The sequence below is a fragment of the Osmia bicornis genome, chromosome 6 (assembly GCF_907164935.1).
Source record: "Osmia bicornis bicornis chromosome 6, iOsmBic2.1, whole genome shotgun sequence".
Classification (NCBI taxonomy): Eukaryota; Metazoa; Arthropoda; class Insecta; order Hymenoptera; family Megachilidae; genus Osmia; species Osmia bicornis.
The window spans coordinates 9415573-9434037 of record NC_060221.1 but is presented as its reverse complement, the minus strand read 5'-3'; the positions used below and the strand labels follow the sequence as shown (position 1 = coordinate 9434037).

Sequence of the window (18465 nt, the reverse complement as noted above, 5' to 3'; positions counted from 1 at the left end):
CTATTATCATATATATTCACAGCCGCCATATTGTTGGTTGTGCGATTCGGTCATGCGCGAGCGACAATTATTGGTACGCTTTTTGGCAGAGTGATCCTACTGTTCTTTCCTATACTATGCCGCAAGTCACCCAGACTTGATATAATGGAAGCAGACTTCATCATTCGCCTATAAATAATTTACTCCACAAAATTTTATTTAGGTAATCTTGTTTATTTATATAAGTACAAATTAAACATAACTCGAGTTTTATAACGAGTGAAAGGTCCTTATTCCCCTGCATCGCTATTTTCCTTAGGGAAGCCTTCCATACTCAGTTCTGTACTTCTGTAAGGAAGCCTTGTTATTCCTGTAGCAACATTTACTCAAGAAAATTTTATTTACTATTTCTTTAGTTATATATTAAATTTTGCAGGCATAATAGGTGATAACTGCCCAGTATTATTAGCGAAAGGAGAAGCCTTTTCCCCTTAAAGTGTATTTTCCTTTAAAGAATCTACCATGCTCGGTGTTATACCTCTGCGTTTCAATGCGAATAAAAAGGCGAGGATACACAGTCACGCAATCGACCAGCGAAAAAGAGTAGAAAAAGAATATATGCTATAAAGAAGGTGTTGAAAGGCGAGAACATTCGCGTACTCGAATTTCCATTTTCTCTCGAGTCTCTAGCGAACTAGATGCCTAGGAATTAGACTCGTGAAGCGGCCTTGTTGTTGTTGTGTTGGCAGAGTCGTAGCGGGCGGCAATCCCCGGAGCCTCGCTCGTCGCGGCCGACTGTCCCGGCTTCTGCAGTTCAAGCATAACGGAGGGTATCTGTATCGTTTCCAGAATAAAGGGACGAACGAAAGAGAATGAAATTACGAAAGAGCAGACTAAAAGAGAGAGAGAGAGAGATAAAAAGGAACGGGTGCAAAGTGTCTCTGGGCGCGAATGAGAAGGAAAATGTGACTCGGGCGAGACTGGGCTTGCGATTCAAATTGAGATTGAACGATATAACAAGTGAATGCTGGGGGGGGATGAAAAAAGAGGAGAAAAAGAAGGAAGCAATTGGGGATGAAAGTGACGGAAGAGCGATCGACCGAGAACGTGAGGAGAAAGGTTGAACCGATGAACGAAGACAAAGAGTAGAGTGCGAGCGAGGGTGAATGAAATTTCGTAGCGGAGGGTGGTTAGGGGTTAGGAGGCAAAAGAACGAGCAAGAAAGCTATTGGTCGCGTACTACCGACAAATTACGACTTTCCCGCGTCGAACTCGGTCGAGACGAGAGCTAGAAAAATTTGCATACCTATAGGTGGAATAAATTCGATCTACAGCGCTAATACCTCGGAGGGGATTCCAATATGTTCGCAGTAGGGAAACGAAGCTCAAGATACGTGGAATTTGTGTACGTTTTAGATACGTGTTGTTTACGGTGTTTGCCGCTTTCTCGTATCAACCCTTCAACAGCGGACCCTGGGTCAATTGAGAGCTAAACTTACAAATATGTACAAGGATAATATCTTAATTCATATATTGGAAGAATAATTTTTAAAGGAACAGCGTGGAATTCAGAAAATTATAATAATATGAAATGCAAGATTAAACTTGTAAGATTGGGACTCTCTCCATGGTCCGCCATCCGAGGGTTAAACGAAATACCTAGGTGAAATATTGCTGCGGAGAAGTTGGATATTAATTAATGGGAAATATCTGGTATCACGGATAGGTCGTTTTGCTTTTTCTTATTTTGTAGCTTGAAATGCATGTGCATCGTGTGGTAGATATTAACATTTTGGACTTATAGGTGGTTGATGAAAATATAGCGATCTATGGTTTGATTGCTGGGTAATTTTTGATTCTTCAGGTATAAAATATTATAATACGAAGGATTACCTAAGTTACTTTGTATTTTCTATAATACATAAAATGTTCTGTTCGTATTTTAATATTATTATAGAGCAGAACAAAGATTACAGCCACGACTTCTAAATTTAATATATCAACATAATTGATTTTACTTAGAAAAATTAATACTTGACATTTTTCATGGCCTTATTGAAGTTTGTGGGAAAATAAGTTTCATGGTACTAAAATAAAATTGGAAATTTAATTGAAAAGAAGAAAGAAATTGAACACAATAAGTAAATTAGTAGTTAAATTCAGTAACTGATCTAAAACAGCTAGAAACTTACAATTAAAGATTATCAATTTGAAGCCATAATTAAGCCAAGTAATGTTACAAAAAGGCTAAAGACATTTTTCATAATTATGTCATAAGAAACGCCTTAGATCTAGGTCTTCTATACTGAAATTACTGGAACATTCATAATCTTTCAAGCATCTGAAATACATTAAAATCTTTGCAATACATATTTATGTGAAAATAGTAGTTCTATGTTGATTCTTATAATACCTAATGCTAATAGACTCCAAGGATTTACAGTCTGTTTAAAAAAAAAAATACAAGAGACAAGTTTGCAAACAAAATTTGAGAAAATATAATTAATATTTAGTGTGTGGTAATTTTATTAATTATATAAGACATTAACATTTTCACTAAATGAATATTTAGAGAAATTTTGCGCATCTTACATGGAGAAAGGTTCAAATTACTTTGAATTTTACTCATACTCTAAGAGTTTTGAAAATCTCAAGAAAGTCTTGCCCTGAAAATACATTTTCTTTTAAGATAGGTAATACGATCAATAATAAAACAAAACCAAAAATGCATTAAAAGGAATAGTTTTAAATAAATGTAATACAAAATAGAATCTGTTTTTTTTTCCACAAATTTTGTATTAATTATGAAAAAATATTTTTATTTTATTAATTTTTTAAATATTTCATTTAATTTCTTTTTCCCATTTCGTAGATTTGAATGATTTTGAATATGGCTTGATATTAAAAGGTTTTAAAGCATTTATGCAATCAAATGCACAGCTAATATAGACAAATGCAATCTAAGATAAACTCTTCAAGACTTTCGATATCATCAGGACTTTCAGACTTTCAAGACTTTTAGGATTCGAATAAAATTCGAAGTGATTTATAACTCGAACGTGCTTGAGTTTCTTGAAAACTTTTAAGAGGAAGTTTCGAATCTCCATCACTACTATTATGATCTCTTTCAAATCAGTGTAATGTGATCAACCAAAAGTGGAGAACACGAAAGAGCTCTAGCATCACACTACCGATCACTTCTTACCATTTCATCACATTTTAATCCCTCGAATCAAACATAATATATCCTGCTACATTGATAGATTATTAGTAACCATTATTTTTTTAATTTTTGTATAAATATTTTAAATCATAAAAATACCTTGGATAGGACTGAGACGGTGGACCATGAATATTTCATATTACTTTCATTTTCTAAACTTTACATTGTTCCTTTAAAAGCTATTCTTCTGATATATAAAAGTAGATAATGGTATACATTATTTAAATAACTATCTTATTACTTTTTATTTTATTTGCAGTATTTTATCTAACGATTTGAGTAACCATTTCTGTTCTCAACTCTTTGCCCTATAATATCAAGTCACACTTACGACGTAACTTGCACTTCAAATGTGTCAAAGTTGGCTGGTAGTTTTAGTATGGTTGAATTTTAATTCTAATTCTAATTTGCCTAATCAAGGATCGTTGAATGCCTTGTATACACGATATTTAAATTTTCTTTACTTGTTTCAAAATTCAAGCAATGAATAGTTAGCTTTGACTAACGCAACTATAAAATAAATCATAGGAGAAAAGGTTAATTAAAAAATTGTTCAGAATATTGCTTACATCCCTTTGGTTTTAAGTGCCTAATTTTTAAGCCACGGTAATTAAGAATTAAATAACAATATTTTTTTACTATTGAAATTATGTAAAATATTTCTATGATAAAAGTCTAAAAAGGGTTACAAAGGAAGGATGAAACGTATCAAGATTAGAGACCAGGATAATTTAATTAATCAAATGATTGGATATTATTATTATTATTATTATTACTGGAATTTGAGGCTAACCAGGCACTCAGTCCTTAGGAACCATTGTACCCGGGCCACGAGGCAGCCCCTTACTGGCTGTGCCTTGGCAGCTGGGCTTCCGTTGCAAATTGCAGAAGCACCGGCACCAGGCCAGCCAAGATGCTTAACGATGAGGGCTCTACGGTCCCCAGGATTGATCCCCTAAGGGCCCCTAGCTTCCTGCATCTTAAGAGCGCGTAGATGGGTGTCTCATCCTCCTCCTCACACCTAGGGCATATCGACTCAACAGTGAGCCCCATGCGTGCAAGGTGTTTCCTCGTGTACCAGTGTCCTGTCACCAATCTTCCGAGCAAGCGCAACTGCGTCCTGTCCAGGTGAATTAATGTATCACCCAGCTTCTGCGACGGTCCCTCAAAGAGGGTCCTCGTGTGTCCCATTCCGTTTGTGTCGCGCCAGAGCCTGGTGAATTCCTGGTTCAGCCATTCCTTAGCCAAAATGATTGGATAACAAGTGTACGAAAATTTTCCAATCATATTATCTAAAACGAACCTCCAGTCCATTCTGAGATTACATTGGAGAATTTATGCGAGGCACGCGCCTGCAAATCAGAGTATTCATGATAGAGAAAGCCTTTGATGATAAGACAGGAGGTTGCAGAGCTGGCAATTACTCTTTGTCGAAAGAGGTATCGGTAAATAGGTGTCGATCCCTCGGTGACAAGTGTGGAAACGTCTTCCTCGTGATCGATGAACATCTACCCTCGCGTGAAAAAGTAGTAACGGTCATTCTAGCCGCGAGGGAAGAAAAAATTACGCAAAGCCACAAGGCTCCCCGAGAGGTAGAGATACCGTGTCTGTGTAAGACAGAAGGAAAGGTAAGCAAGCAACCGTATACGTCAATCTCTTCTGGATGAAAACACTTTTTGCGCATCCCTCGATAATAAAAATGAGGGTTCCTTGACGAGATACGCGGAAAGTGGAGAAGAGTTGGTGGTTGATATTAGATGATAATGGAGGAGTCCTTACTAAAAACACGTCTTGGAACAAGTTCTGAAAGAATTTCATCAGGAACTTTCATAATCTACAGGGTGTGGCGGTAAACCTTTTACAACCTATAATATCTAAGAATTTATTAATGTTAATGTTAACACCTTTTTTTCTAATTTCATCGTATAAAGGGGACTTCTGTAATACATGTATCCTGAGCTCACATATGAACTATTCTACTTGTCAGTCAATTAGTACAATTTAATTTGGCATAATCTCATGCGTGGAATTAAACCGTAACTGCTTTCGCTTTGATAATTGTTTACTATCTAGTCGGTATCTACATTTTTTTTTAAATTTAAATATATTTAAGAACGTACGATATTATTGAGAAAAATGTCTGAAACAATTGTAAATACTTTTAATTCGATCTTAAAACTAAATCCAAATCTAAGCTACAATTCACGTTGAATTTATGTAATTTTTTATTATTTTCACAAGATTTTAAATATTTGTTGCATTTATCAGTTAAGTAAAATGGTCTTAGAGGAGGGAGATGAAAATGAGAGCTTCAGTTTAGCCATATTTTGGACCTTAATTTATAATTAAGGATCCGCCATATTGAATTTTGAGAATCTGATTTCAGATTCGAATTCAGCGATTTAAAAAACCAATATATTAAAAAGATCGAACAGTTAAAAAATATAGTTTCACAAGGTGTTTCATGCGCAATGCCAAACGAGCGCGGCAATTTAGGAGTTGTTTACCCCCTAAATATTTATATAAAAAAAAAATATGTGTTCCGTAATTTGCTTTTCTCTTGAAGTTTTAACAGATTTTACTTCGATCAGATCAAAACTGATTTTTTGCAGCAAGAAATTGGTCAGTTTAGGGGTAGTTCACCCCCTAATTTTCACTCCTCTTCCAACATACCTAGGCTGATTTTCGTCTTCTACCGAAAGATACTTTCATACCAAAAATCATCAAAATCGCTTCACTGGTCTCAAAGATATCGCAATTTTTCCATTTACTCCCCATTTTCGAAGGGTTGTTTCACCTCCTAAATGTGTTTCTCCGCCGATAAAAAAAAATACGTGTCCCTTAGCTTTTCATGTATTATAACATATCCAAATTTCAGGAAAGTCGACACTTCCGTAGGTTTACTTGTAAGTCTCATAAAAATGGAAGGATGACACATGGTTAACATCCCTTGTCATTCTCGTGACAATCGTCTTATTTCACAAACACGTAATAGAGTAGGCAGATGCGCAGAACTGTGATTAAGTTCCCAAGAAATTTGATTCGAGCGAAGGCTGCTCAAGTTGAATGAAATTCACGAATAAATACGCAGTTCTGCCTCTGCTTTGCAGCAAGAAACCTTACAAGGGGATGTGGATAATGGAAGATGGTTTGTTTTGGAAATGATAGATTATATGGGCGAATGTCAAGTAATAAGTACAGGAAATGGATGGAAATATCAAGGAGATTCGTATAATCAGACTGCAGAATATTCAGACACTCCTTTCATTTATGTGGATAAGGAAATGTAGCAAAATGGATATAAATTTTGCAATTTCATAAGATACAGGTGAATTTCAATAAATGAAGGACAAAAACCTAGGAATTGTAAAATTTTTAAAACTAAAAAACACGTTTAAAGAATTTCTATTTCGAAAACATTTAGAAAATTAAAATTAAAAATAAAAAGAATTTGAACTTAAATTTAAACTTCAAATTATACACTACTGTTCTACAGTCGTAAAATACTTAACCACTTTGACAATTGTTAATTTCCATATTTATTGCATATAAAATTCACTTTTATTTCCCAAAAATACTATCTCAGAATTCAAAGAAAACCATATTTTTCATTGTGTTAAAGTATTATGTTCTTTTTGTTCTTGAATATTATTTGCTTTATACTTGATTATTTTATACATCAATTGTATAAAAATTACAGTACTTTATTTTTTCAGTAAAATATATTAAAAATGTGCTGATATTTTTTGTTCAAAACAATGTTTGCGGGAAATGGGATGTGTCTTATATGATATAAATTATTTCAATTTCTTAATCTCATATTTATCATTTGTTCATATAAAAAAAATACAATTTAAAATGTTTATATAAGTGAAGGCAAACAAAAGGTATGTGTTATTCCATGTCCAATCAATCACTTTTTGACGTCGACATCAGGAATTTTGTTCCAAATGAAATACAACATAGTAAATGTAAAATTACAGGAAATTTAGGTGATCATTTTGCCATTTTCGAATTTTTTTGCCAAAATATTTTCAATTTATGAAAAGCTAAAAGAAATTGCTTAATAGAAAAATACTTACTTTTGTAGGAGAGAAGAGAAAAAGGCGTTTTTAATAAATATAATGAATAATATTTAACTCTTGAACAGTGGAGTCTGGATCAATCAAGACCCAGTCTTAAATTCAAATTGAAACTTTCTTCACGGCCTGCTAATCGAGGGTTATTCGAAATAACGTAATATTTAGAAAATGGAAATAATATAAGGTGTAAAATGAAATTTAAATTGGTACTGTCAATTGTTTGAAGAGAAAAAGGCGTTTCGTCTCGGGATCGTCTGTCAGACTCGTCAATGGGGCTGACAAAATATGATCCCTGCCCCAAACACCTATCATACCGCAATTCGGAACTTCTATTACATTCGAACTGCATGCCAGGCGACCGCTTGCGAGAACACTGTCACTGATCATCTCGCCGCCACCTAGCGGTCCCCGACCCGAACTAAAGGCGACCGGGGATACGAAACCCTCCTCGAAACATTTTATTTTTATAATTTATTTGAAGGGGCCGTTTCGTCGATCAGTGCAAAGGGTTGAGACGTATTGCGGGGAATGTCGCGTTTCGAGCGATCGCATCGGTTACGATCGACGTCGATTATTTGTGTTTAATCTTGTTTTTAATCTGTGCAAAACGACCCAAGCCGGAGCAAAATCGTGCAAGGGAGTGCGTTTACAGCGTGAAATGGGTCAAATCGGCCTGTAATTGTTGAACCGTCGGTGATATCGTCCAAATCTCGACGGAAATGTGCTAGTTGGGTCCGAATTAGTGCAAAACGACACAAGCCGGAGCAAAATCGTGCAAGGGAGTGCGACGAGGTCGGTGGAACGTTGATCGATTATATTTTTCTTTCTATGCACGCATTATTAAATTCTTAAACATTCTTAAAGATCAAGGGTTGTTCCAATTGCTTCGTCCTCGATTTCCCGACCCTACATATACATTTATATAATACAACGTAGATAAACGCGACAAATTATTATTTGATATTTTAGTGACATTTCCAGCACGTTGTTATAGAATAATAGGGTATTTAATGCAGTAATGGATTCATTGAACGTCCAACTTGACAACATGGAGAGATAACGAATCAATAGAGCATTATTCATCACCGCTAGTCATGAATACCTCAATAGCTCGTGAATCAACCAGAGACACTAGTATAGTTAATTACTGTTTGTTCCGTGATTCTTGGCTGATACGTGACATCCTAACACCTTAGTAATCATGTTTTCAATATCGCTATCAGTTGAAATGGCGGTAGTGGCTACAGCATCTTAGATATATCGTTCAATAGAATATTTTGATTTTAAATGTTGCATTGCAAATATTAGTATTTACTATTTAATTGAACTGACTATAATATTAAATAATTATGTGGCAAAAACATTGTTTAATTTATTTCAGTATCAAATTTTAGAACATTGAAATTATTGCAATGAAGGATAATTGTGTGAAGATTTATTTTTATTGGTTTAATTAATTATTTAATGTTAAATAAAATTCGATTTTCACTCAATTAGTACAAATTAAAATTAAAATCAAGAGACAAGAAAATTGATGCAGAAATATCCTTAGAAGGGAGAAAAGCTTTAGTTGAAATTCATTTTTAAGAAATGAATTTTCCAATACTACTGTTATTTAGAGATAATGTTTGCTAGGAGAAAAACTTTTAATGTTGATTACATAATTATAACTAATAAAGGTAACTTAGACTTGAGACATGTAAAACTAAAGGAATGCAAGTGACATTTTTATTTTTATTTTTTTTATTTATATTATATTTAACCATTTAACTAACCATTTCTGTTCCTAATACAAAAATATTAAAAATGTCAGTTTCATCCCTGTGGTTCTGAGTGCTTTAATTAAGAAATTTAATGTAGGTGGTTTAAAATTTGAACCACTGCCCTTGAAATTTGAAATTATAATAGCAATTATAAGAGCTTCTGAATTTCCCAAGAAAAACAAAATAAACCGTTGTACATCACTGTTCAACAAAAGTGTACGCAAACTTTTACTGCAATGTTAACAACAGACATTAATTGCACTACACCGAATCAACAAGCATAGCCAGCAGTTATTTTGAAACGTTGTAAGCATTACAACATGTACTTCACAAAAGTTTCACATCAATGTCTGTATTTAGCTGAAAATTATGACAACATATATCACTACGCCGCTCCATGTTACTACCACCTTCCCTATAGCTCTTCTATGATTGCACTTAGAAAAAATGTTAAAAAAGAAATATGAATGACATTTTCAAAACCATATTTTTTTACGAGCGCAATGATACTCGTACATTTCACAAGTGCATTAATTTTTTTTTATATCTGTTCTTTGAACTCTTTTATAAAATTTGTAAAACATGCGTTTAGTTTTTAAATAGCTTTAATGAAGATATTTATTTAACCCTTCGTTGCATGATATTATTTCTAATTTCGATAGAAGTACAGTTTTAGATAATAAAAAATACTTTTCTATTTTAAACGTTCTTTTTTGAAGAAAAATAATACACCTAATATTAATAATCGTCAACATTGATATAAAATAAAATGTGTGATTACGAAAGCAAGAAATACAAGAATTTCATAGTAAATTTATAATCACACTTATTCATACTAAATATATATTAGATTGGCAAGAAACTTCTGTCTGATTTCAGAGGGTAAGGCTTTCTTTAGCCCTCGAACGACGCGATGGATCAGAGAGAAACCTACAACTTTAATTTAATCTTGTGTTTTACGTTATTTTCATTTTTTAAATTTTGTACTGTTCCTTTAAAGATTTTTCTTTCAATATATGAAACCGTTTTGTTAAAAAATTATATATTTAACTTTATATTAATAATCCTGTGTATATTTTTTAAATTTTAGTCATGACTGATTAATACCTCATTAATTAATTTTCTGCTGAATTTTCTCCAAAACTACAAAACTTTCTTGCCAATCTAATATAACACTAATTTTTTACGATTTAAGGTATAAGCTATTCAAAGGTCAGAGTGATTAACTTCTTTTTCTAAATTTTTTAAAATTTCAATGCCAAAATAATTCATTGATGCTTAACTTTCATTAATTTCTGTTTGTTTTGTGAAGGTAATCGATTTGACAAATTTACATTAATTTAAACTAAAATGAAATTCTCTGTACAAAAATTTCCGTATTAATAATAGTAATAAACGTGTATGAACAACGTCTTGACCAGAACATGCATAGCTGAAACTTATTGCTTTGTCTGTGACATTTGGAATTCCAGCCTATATCTCTATTACAAACGGTCTGCGCCTCGTACGACGACAGTCAGTTCAACCTAATTTGAATAATACCCCGGCGAATATTCTGTCGCGTGAGGGAAGGGGACTGATTGTGAGCCAGGTCGAAGAAAGACTCCCCCATTGTCGCGGAATTTTCTTCCATTCTTCAATGGATCGTATTAAGTCCGACAAGTTGGATAAGTCCAAGCCCTTTTCCCCAAAGCTGTATTACAAGATCGGTGTATTCTTCGTTTAAGCTCATCTGTAGTATGCCTATCTTGAAAGTACTTTTTCACTTGACAGTAAATTACTATCATAGCATAAAATGTCTTGTCAAAAAAGTCATGTCTTTGTGTGACACCAAAAGTCATGGTTTTTTATGTTATGTCTGAACTTTGGATATTTATGGAAATAGAGGTTTTCATAAACTATTTTCTTTTATCAGATGATTCAGAGTATTATTTTTGTTTTCATATTTGATATACTTTGTAGGTTATGAACAATTTATGACATAATTTTCATAATTTTTGTTAATTGCAGATATAAACATCTGCAGTATAATTGTGACACTGACATTTTTATGCAATTGCTTCGTGTCATAAAATGTAGAATAAAGTAATTAAAAATTTTTTGCTATGTAGTTAGTAGTGAAATTATAAATTTTAGAAACAATTTAGGGTGGGAGTTTAAGTATGATAATAAATTCAACGAAGGAACAAATTAGGTGCATTTAATAATTTTATGAGAAAATTTGCTTTAGAAGCTTCACAGGGCTTTTAAAATAACAATATACAAAGATCGTTTAATTGTTATAATATTAGGTAATAGATGTTATAAATGAACAACATAATTTACTACTTTAATAATAAACATACATGTTTTTATTTATTTAGCAGGTTTAATTTTGAATATTAGCTATGATAAATATACATACTATATTTTTTTTTAATGATAGAATTAATTCGTATTTAAAATTATAAATTCCGATTATATTTGTGAATTTGTAAGAAACTTTTTGGTTATTTATAGGTTATGTATGTAGTTTCCACCATGTACAATATCAATCATAGTGTCCGTTCGTCTAGTGAAAAAGCACTGACTTTGGAGTCCAAGTTTAACCGCAGCAAATATCATAAATCTAATTATTTAATAAAAGCGTTAAGGTAATTAACATAATCATCTGATAAAAGCTTTCGAATATTCAATAATTTAGAATTCGAATAATTTATTTGAAATTATAAAATACACTAGACGAACGGACACTATGATTGATATTGTACAATATAGAACGAAGTAGGCTTTTCAACAAAACATATGGCGATTTAGGTTAAGTAAAAATTCATTTTACAATCTCGACATATCTTGTGTCTTCGAGATATAAACAATTAAAAATTGGAATATCTTATGTTTCGTATAATAAATTTCAAGAATTATCTTGTAAGATAATTAATCTTACAAGTCAGATACAATTTTATGTACCGTATATAGTATAGAGCACACTAAGCTTCCCTAAGGAAAATGGCAATATAAGGAATGCAGAAATTCCCAAAACCTTAATTTTGACGATATTAATATTAAAAGTGATTCAGCAAAAAAATAACATAATCTTTAATTATGAAATATTATAAAATTTAATGTATAACTGGAAAGTACGAAAAACAAAGAAGATAGTAATTCAAATTTTCCCGCGTAACTTTTTATACGCAAGTGGTGGGGAGTCACGAACCTATACATATATGTATATGGGGCAAACAGAAATTTCGGAGTTCTGTCGAATTCTATAAACATTACACAGTACTACATTTGATTACCCAAAGGTTTTACGTTAATATTATCATTAAATCTTGCTACAAACTTTCTGTACACCCAAATATGTATTGCACTTCTTATATAAAGTGATATAACAGTGTGTTACTTTAGATTTCTCTGAGAACTTTTCCAACATTCTCCTCAGCTTTAAAAGATTCTTTTATACATCATTTTTACATGGATTATTTACATTACTACTGAATGAAATCCATGTTAATTGATATTTTCGTGTTGGCAGGTAGAATCAGCTGGTACACAGCAGCTGCGTTAACAGCATCGTAAATCTTGCTAGAAATTAGCGAATAAATGTAGTCGTGATAATTTAGCGCAGAATAGCCCAATGGCCGCCTAGGTTAATGGGATCAGTGTTATCGTTCTAATAACCAGCGTAATATAAATTCACTGCCCTGCCAATTTCTTTCCCAGAGCAATCACAATTTTGAAGGTAGATAAATTACGAAACTTAATCAGAGAAAACATTTAGAACGAATATCATTAGAGTAGCGACTAATAAGGGATGACATAGAACCATCCCCTATCAATTTTGATGAAACTTTGCAAGTTTGTAGAACAGGCAAAAATAAGAGATAGTACCCTTTTTACTTAAGGAAATTTAATATGCAATGACTTAATAATTCTTAGTTGTTAACAAAGAAGTGAACTTTTATATAAGGATAGTTATCCTCGTTATCTTTTACGCATTTTTTATTTTCTAGAAGATCATACTCACTGTTATACATACAATTTTAATTCTATTTTTAATAGATTCTGAGACGGTTTATGGCAGAAATTCCCAAACTTATTTGCGCTATCGCTCCTTTTTTAACCGACTTCGAAAAAGGAGGAGGTTACTCAATTCGATCAGTGTATTTTTTTTTTTTTTCAGATAAAAATTTACTCAACGCTTTTCTGAAAATCTACTTTCTTTAAGTGAACTGACAGAAAAATGCAGTAAAAAATTTACGGCCCCAATTGTGCCTCAGGTTACTGCCGCCACCCTTGAATTGTTCCACCGCCCACAAGAGGGGGAAGGGGGGGAGGATCGGCCACTTTGAGAAGCACTGGTTTAGGGTGTGCTAATCTTTGGAAGATGGTTTCACTCCCTTAAATGATTAATTTTGAAATGTTAAAAGGCTGATATAATTTGACATAAAAATAATTGAAAACGGTTTAAAAACTGAAAATAAATAAAGGATAAAAATCCAAGCATTTCTGAAAGAAATTAATTAAAGTAAAAAATAGACTAATAGAAAAAGAAAATAAAAAACATGTGATAGAATTGTAGGGTTGATAAAATTAGGCAATACTGAAAGTAAGTACCTTATATGAAACAGATTATTAATGCAAAACCAAAATAATAGTATAATATTTTCGGAATGATGATGATTTCAAAAAAATTTAGAATTTAGAAATAGGTTATTAGCAAACCTTCCACAAATTCAATATAAAGTTTGTATTCCAACAGAACATTTGAAAAGCATTAAAATTAAAAGAAAAAGTGTTTATGAAAAGAATTAGTTGCAAGATGCTAATATGTCATTTTAATTCAATATAATAAAACAATAGCTTTTAATTCGAAAGTAATATTATAAGTAACTTTTCTTGAATGCAGATACGGTTTAAAAAATACTATGTAATTTTTTACAAATTTGATACGGAATCTCAATTGGAATAAATATATAAACGAAAAATATTGTTAAAAATAAATAAAACAAAATAAATACAGAAATGAAACAAAACGTTCCTCAGTGAAAATTTGAACTGAATCAATTTATTCAGACTATTAATCCTTCTAATTCAATTTGCAAAGGAAAAAAGGGTTTTAATTTAAAAACAAAATTCAAACTGAATCAATTTATTCAGACTATTAATCCTTTTGATTCAATTTGCAAAAAGAAAAAGGAGTTTTAATTTAAAAACAATGTTTCTGTAACGTTTCATCAATGCAAATTTAATTAAATTGCCAACTTTTCACAAACTAGGTACAAAACTTTTATTCCACCACAAGTAGTACTTACAGGCAACAAAAAAAATATTCCTAGAAATCAATGGCTCGAACACAAAGAAGAATTAGAGAAATTATCTTAATAAAAATTTATGCTGCATTAATGTTTTCAATCTAACAAGTTGGAAGAGTATAAGAATACAATAATTTGGAAAAATAAAAACAGTTTTCATTTTGAAAAAAAATTTTTTCATTATGGTATAATCAGCACATTCGCAATCTTATCCCAATTTCAATACAACATTTGTTAAAAGGTACAATTGCAAAAAACACATTGTACTTTATATCACAAACGGACGACTTCATATGTTCATGAGATCAATAAAAATTTGTTTAAAAAGGTAAAAGAAGTTCCAGGAATGAATTTTACCAATTTGATAGCTAAGTTATTTCAAGAATCTGTAAATAAAATATATTATGATACTGTATGTTAAATCCTAAGAAGAAAATGAATTCAGTGATACAACAGCTTAGTGAAAACTGCATATTGGCAAAGTAAGTCACAAAAGAAGATTAATCTTTTCCAAAGAATTCGTTTTTACAGAAAATATATGATGGAATAATGTAAAATTTCCTAATGGAAAAAACTCTTTAATTTACAAGTAAAATTCGAACAAGTAAATTTACAAGTAAATAAAGTTTTTAATCAAACTGCATTTCTGCTATACATTAATGTTGTTTAGTAATTGTAATTTTTATCTTATTTTAAAAATGTCTAAATTCTGCACATCTATCTGTTATTTGTATCAAACCTTAAATTGCAAATTGATATGCTATAAGTGTACACCATTTTACAGTGCTTTTATCAAATTATATCCAATATTCTATGTTGCGAAATTCGTCATTGAATGTATGTACATCAACCTGAAACAAAACTTTTTCCCCATGCCAATGACGCAACCATAATTGTTTAATAGAGGGATAAAAAAAATTGTTTATACCTTATTAGTAAATATGTGCGGGTACTCGAAGGTAAGGGCACTCACCTGAATTTTCGCAAGCCCGCCCGCCCAAATTTTGCTGAACTCACTCTAATTTTCTCAAAATAACTCGAGCCTGCACACCTTTATGTATTAGTATCTTGATCATTTTTACTTTAATTTTCTTCAGTTTAGTTTATTTCTGATCATGTTTTCTAAAATTTTCAAAAATATTTCACTGCTTATAAGAAAACAAGTTTTTTGTTTCTTAATAGGGAGTCAATTGACTCTTCTGCTACCCTTCCAATTGTGCTACTAATGGCTACTACCCAGTGCCGGCGTTAGGGGGTGGGGGCGGTCGGGCAATCGACCAAAGCGCTAGATCTGTAGGGGGCGCCGCAGCCCGGTGTCGTATGCGTTTATTCATTTATATCCGTTTAGATTAGTAAAGCTGCTATGTAGTTTAACAATTTTTACAACCTAACTACAGATTCATCGTTTCGTATTATTACCTTGTCTTTTTTTCTTAAAAATTTTGAGTCCCTGAATGGGCGCCACGATAATCTTTCCCAGGGCGCCAATATTGCTAAAACCGGCACTGCTGCTACCCAATACAAATGCAAACAAAAAATTCTTCTGGAAAGAATTACGAAAAGATATGAGAAGATTGCTGAATGGAAATTGGGACAGATCACTAATGGAGCCCTGAACCAACTGAAATCTCCACTCAATTCTGGATGAAATACAACGTGCACCTATGATATGGGTAATTTATCGTCGACGAACCATTCGACTATTCGTCGATACCGGACATCTTTGACATCGTTAACCTTATCTTTCATCAGTCCGCAATCGTGGAACGGGTACAGTTCTGGCAGGAAAATTCACCGGCTAAATAAAAGCTGGCTTAGGTAATTTGTTTCCAGAATTGAAGGAAGTTCGGAAGAAGCAGAACTGGCTAAAGTATTCTATAGCTAGTCGAATTGTGTCGACTGTGCTGTCTGCTGCTTCTTCAGAAATTTACTGCACGAAGATAATAATTTCACCCTAGACGAAGAACCGTCCTTATTGTCTTAACCCCTAACGATAAAGGGGAAACGTATCGAGCTAGAAATTGAACGTGCCGCTGTCCTTACCGCTAAAACCGTGAGACGTTTCAAAGGGTATAGCCGGATAAGATGGTCAAAAGTGCCCCCAAACCAAATTCGACTTGCTATGAATCATTCGATAGGTAATCAAAAAAAACCAGTCTGTGCCAAGTTTCAAGCCTGTATCTCATCTGGGAGGGTAGTTACGGGTAAAAATGTAATATGGAAGTTTTTGGCCAATTTTTCCTATTTAATGACATTCAAAAATTCTGAAAAAAATCAGAGACATTTCTATTTGTGAGGCACATATTACGGAATTATTTTTTTATCACCTATCGAATGGTTCATAGCAAGTCGAATTTGGTTTGGGGGCACTTTTGACCATTTTATCCGGCTATACCCTTTTCCGGGATAAATGAGGAAAGGGCGAAATTTAACATGACCGAATTCAAGAACTAACGGAATTCGAGAGGAAGGATCTTCGCTAAGAGATTTGCGAAGATCGTCGTCTCAGCAAGTGAAGCTTCTGCTATCAAAAGTTTTCTGGAGAAGCGCACTGTTCCTGATTGCAGGATTCTTCTTGATACGAGCAATCAAATTTCCCTTTTAACCATTTGAAGACGGAAACACTTATAAACTTGATACTGTCTACACATGGAATATTTTTATTTATAATAAATTAAATAATATTTTTTCACTTCGAAGCATACATTGGAAATTTTTAGTGTCTATACCGCAGTTTTTATTTGTGCCAAAATTTCAAAGAAGCTACAGGGGTGTAATTGCATCCCATGTATTTTCAGTGCAAAATGTAAAAAAGAAACTTTGCTTGCATAAATATTTATGAAATTATGTTGATTTTAAGAAGATAGTTATGAAAAAATTGAATAGTTATTAAAATTGTTAAAAATTGAAGAATTGACGGGTAATACTAGTGCTGGACATTGGCGTAATTAGGAAGGGGACAAGGAGGCCACTCAAAAGTGTGGATTAGCCCTTTCACCATTCTAAGGTTCTAAAATTTCTAAGATTCCAAGGTTCTAAAGTGCTAATATTCTAAATTTTTAAATCCTTCAGTTCTAAAAATATCTTTATTTGACAGTATTAATAAAGCCAATGGACCTGGCTCAACACCAAAAGTTCTAGTTACTGGATAGCCTTTGGAGTGGGTCGCAAACCCGGAAAGCTTGCGGGGGATGGGAACATCATTATCCTCCCTAGGAAAGCCTATCATGTTCCCTACTGTACACCACAGACCCAAGCTTTTATGCGCGCATAAAATTGACTCAATTAGGGATATAAAACCACACCTTACAATCGAGAATTAAAAATCACAACAAATTAATAAAGAATTTGTAAGAAATAAAGCTGATTTGTAATATTTATAAGTGACAGATATTCAAATTTGGCGCCGTTCGAGGTAACCTACGTTCCGTTTCATTCAATGCACGCATCAGGGCGCACAGAATTCCCCAGATTCTCGCGCATTAACACAGTCGAATCTAGTACTAGCCGTGCTGAAGTAAAAATGGCAACACCGCGGGAGTCCGGTCTAAATATATCACCATCTAACCCTATTCTATCTGCCTCCCGGACTCCCAGACTCCCAGCCAATCAACGTCGTCAGACTCTCGGCTACTCTCTGGACTTCACATAACCTCTTTGGTTTCGTTCCAATAATTTCGCTTGTTTCAAGGTTTTTATTCATTTATATACACGTTTATCAATTCTTAAATGTTTCAATTTGATCCAAAGATGGTTTCATTTTTGCTTCATACATAAATTTTCTTGAAACCACTGTAAATATTTCAAATATCATGCTTCACAATACCAAACTACTTCGAGAGTACACAAAATTTATATCACATTTATAACAATTTTATACTACCACATCACTTCTACTTGCCATAGTTGCAACGTTTATGTATTGTTTAATACATAATTAATACAAACTAGCGTATATTACTACAGCTTTTAATTAAAAAAGACGTTAATTACAATTCCGAGCACAGGACTCTGTTTTTGAAAATAGGACTCCCGATTGTTACGTGAGCGGTGTTGCCACGTTGTTCAGCATGGCTAGTACATAGTAGAGTCGGCTGTGGCATTAACCATGTATGTATATA

General features: G+C 32.9%; 1 protein-coding gene across 1 annotated transcript in view; it reads left to right on the top strand.

Moving 5' to 3' along the window:
• The window catches only part of LOC114878195, a 164477-nt gene that overhangs the window by 78723 nt on the left and 67289 nt on the right, over positions 1–18465 (top strand). The window contains exon 6 of the mRNA XM_029191711.2: positions 729–809. Coding sequence (XP_029047544.2) covers positions 729–809 — 81 coding nt within the window. The remainder of the gene's footprint in view (positions 1–728; positions 810–18465) is intronic.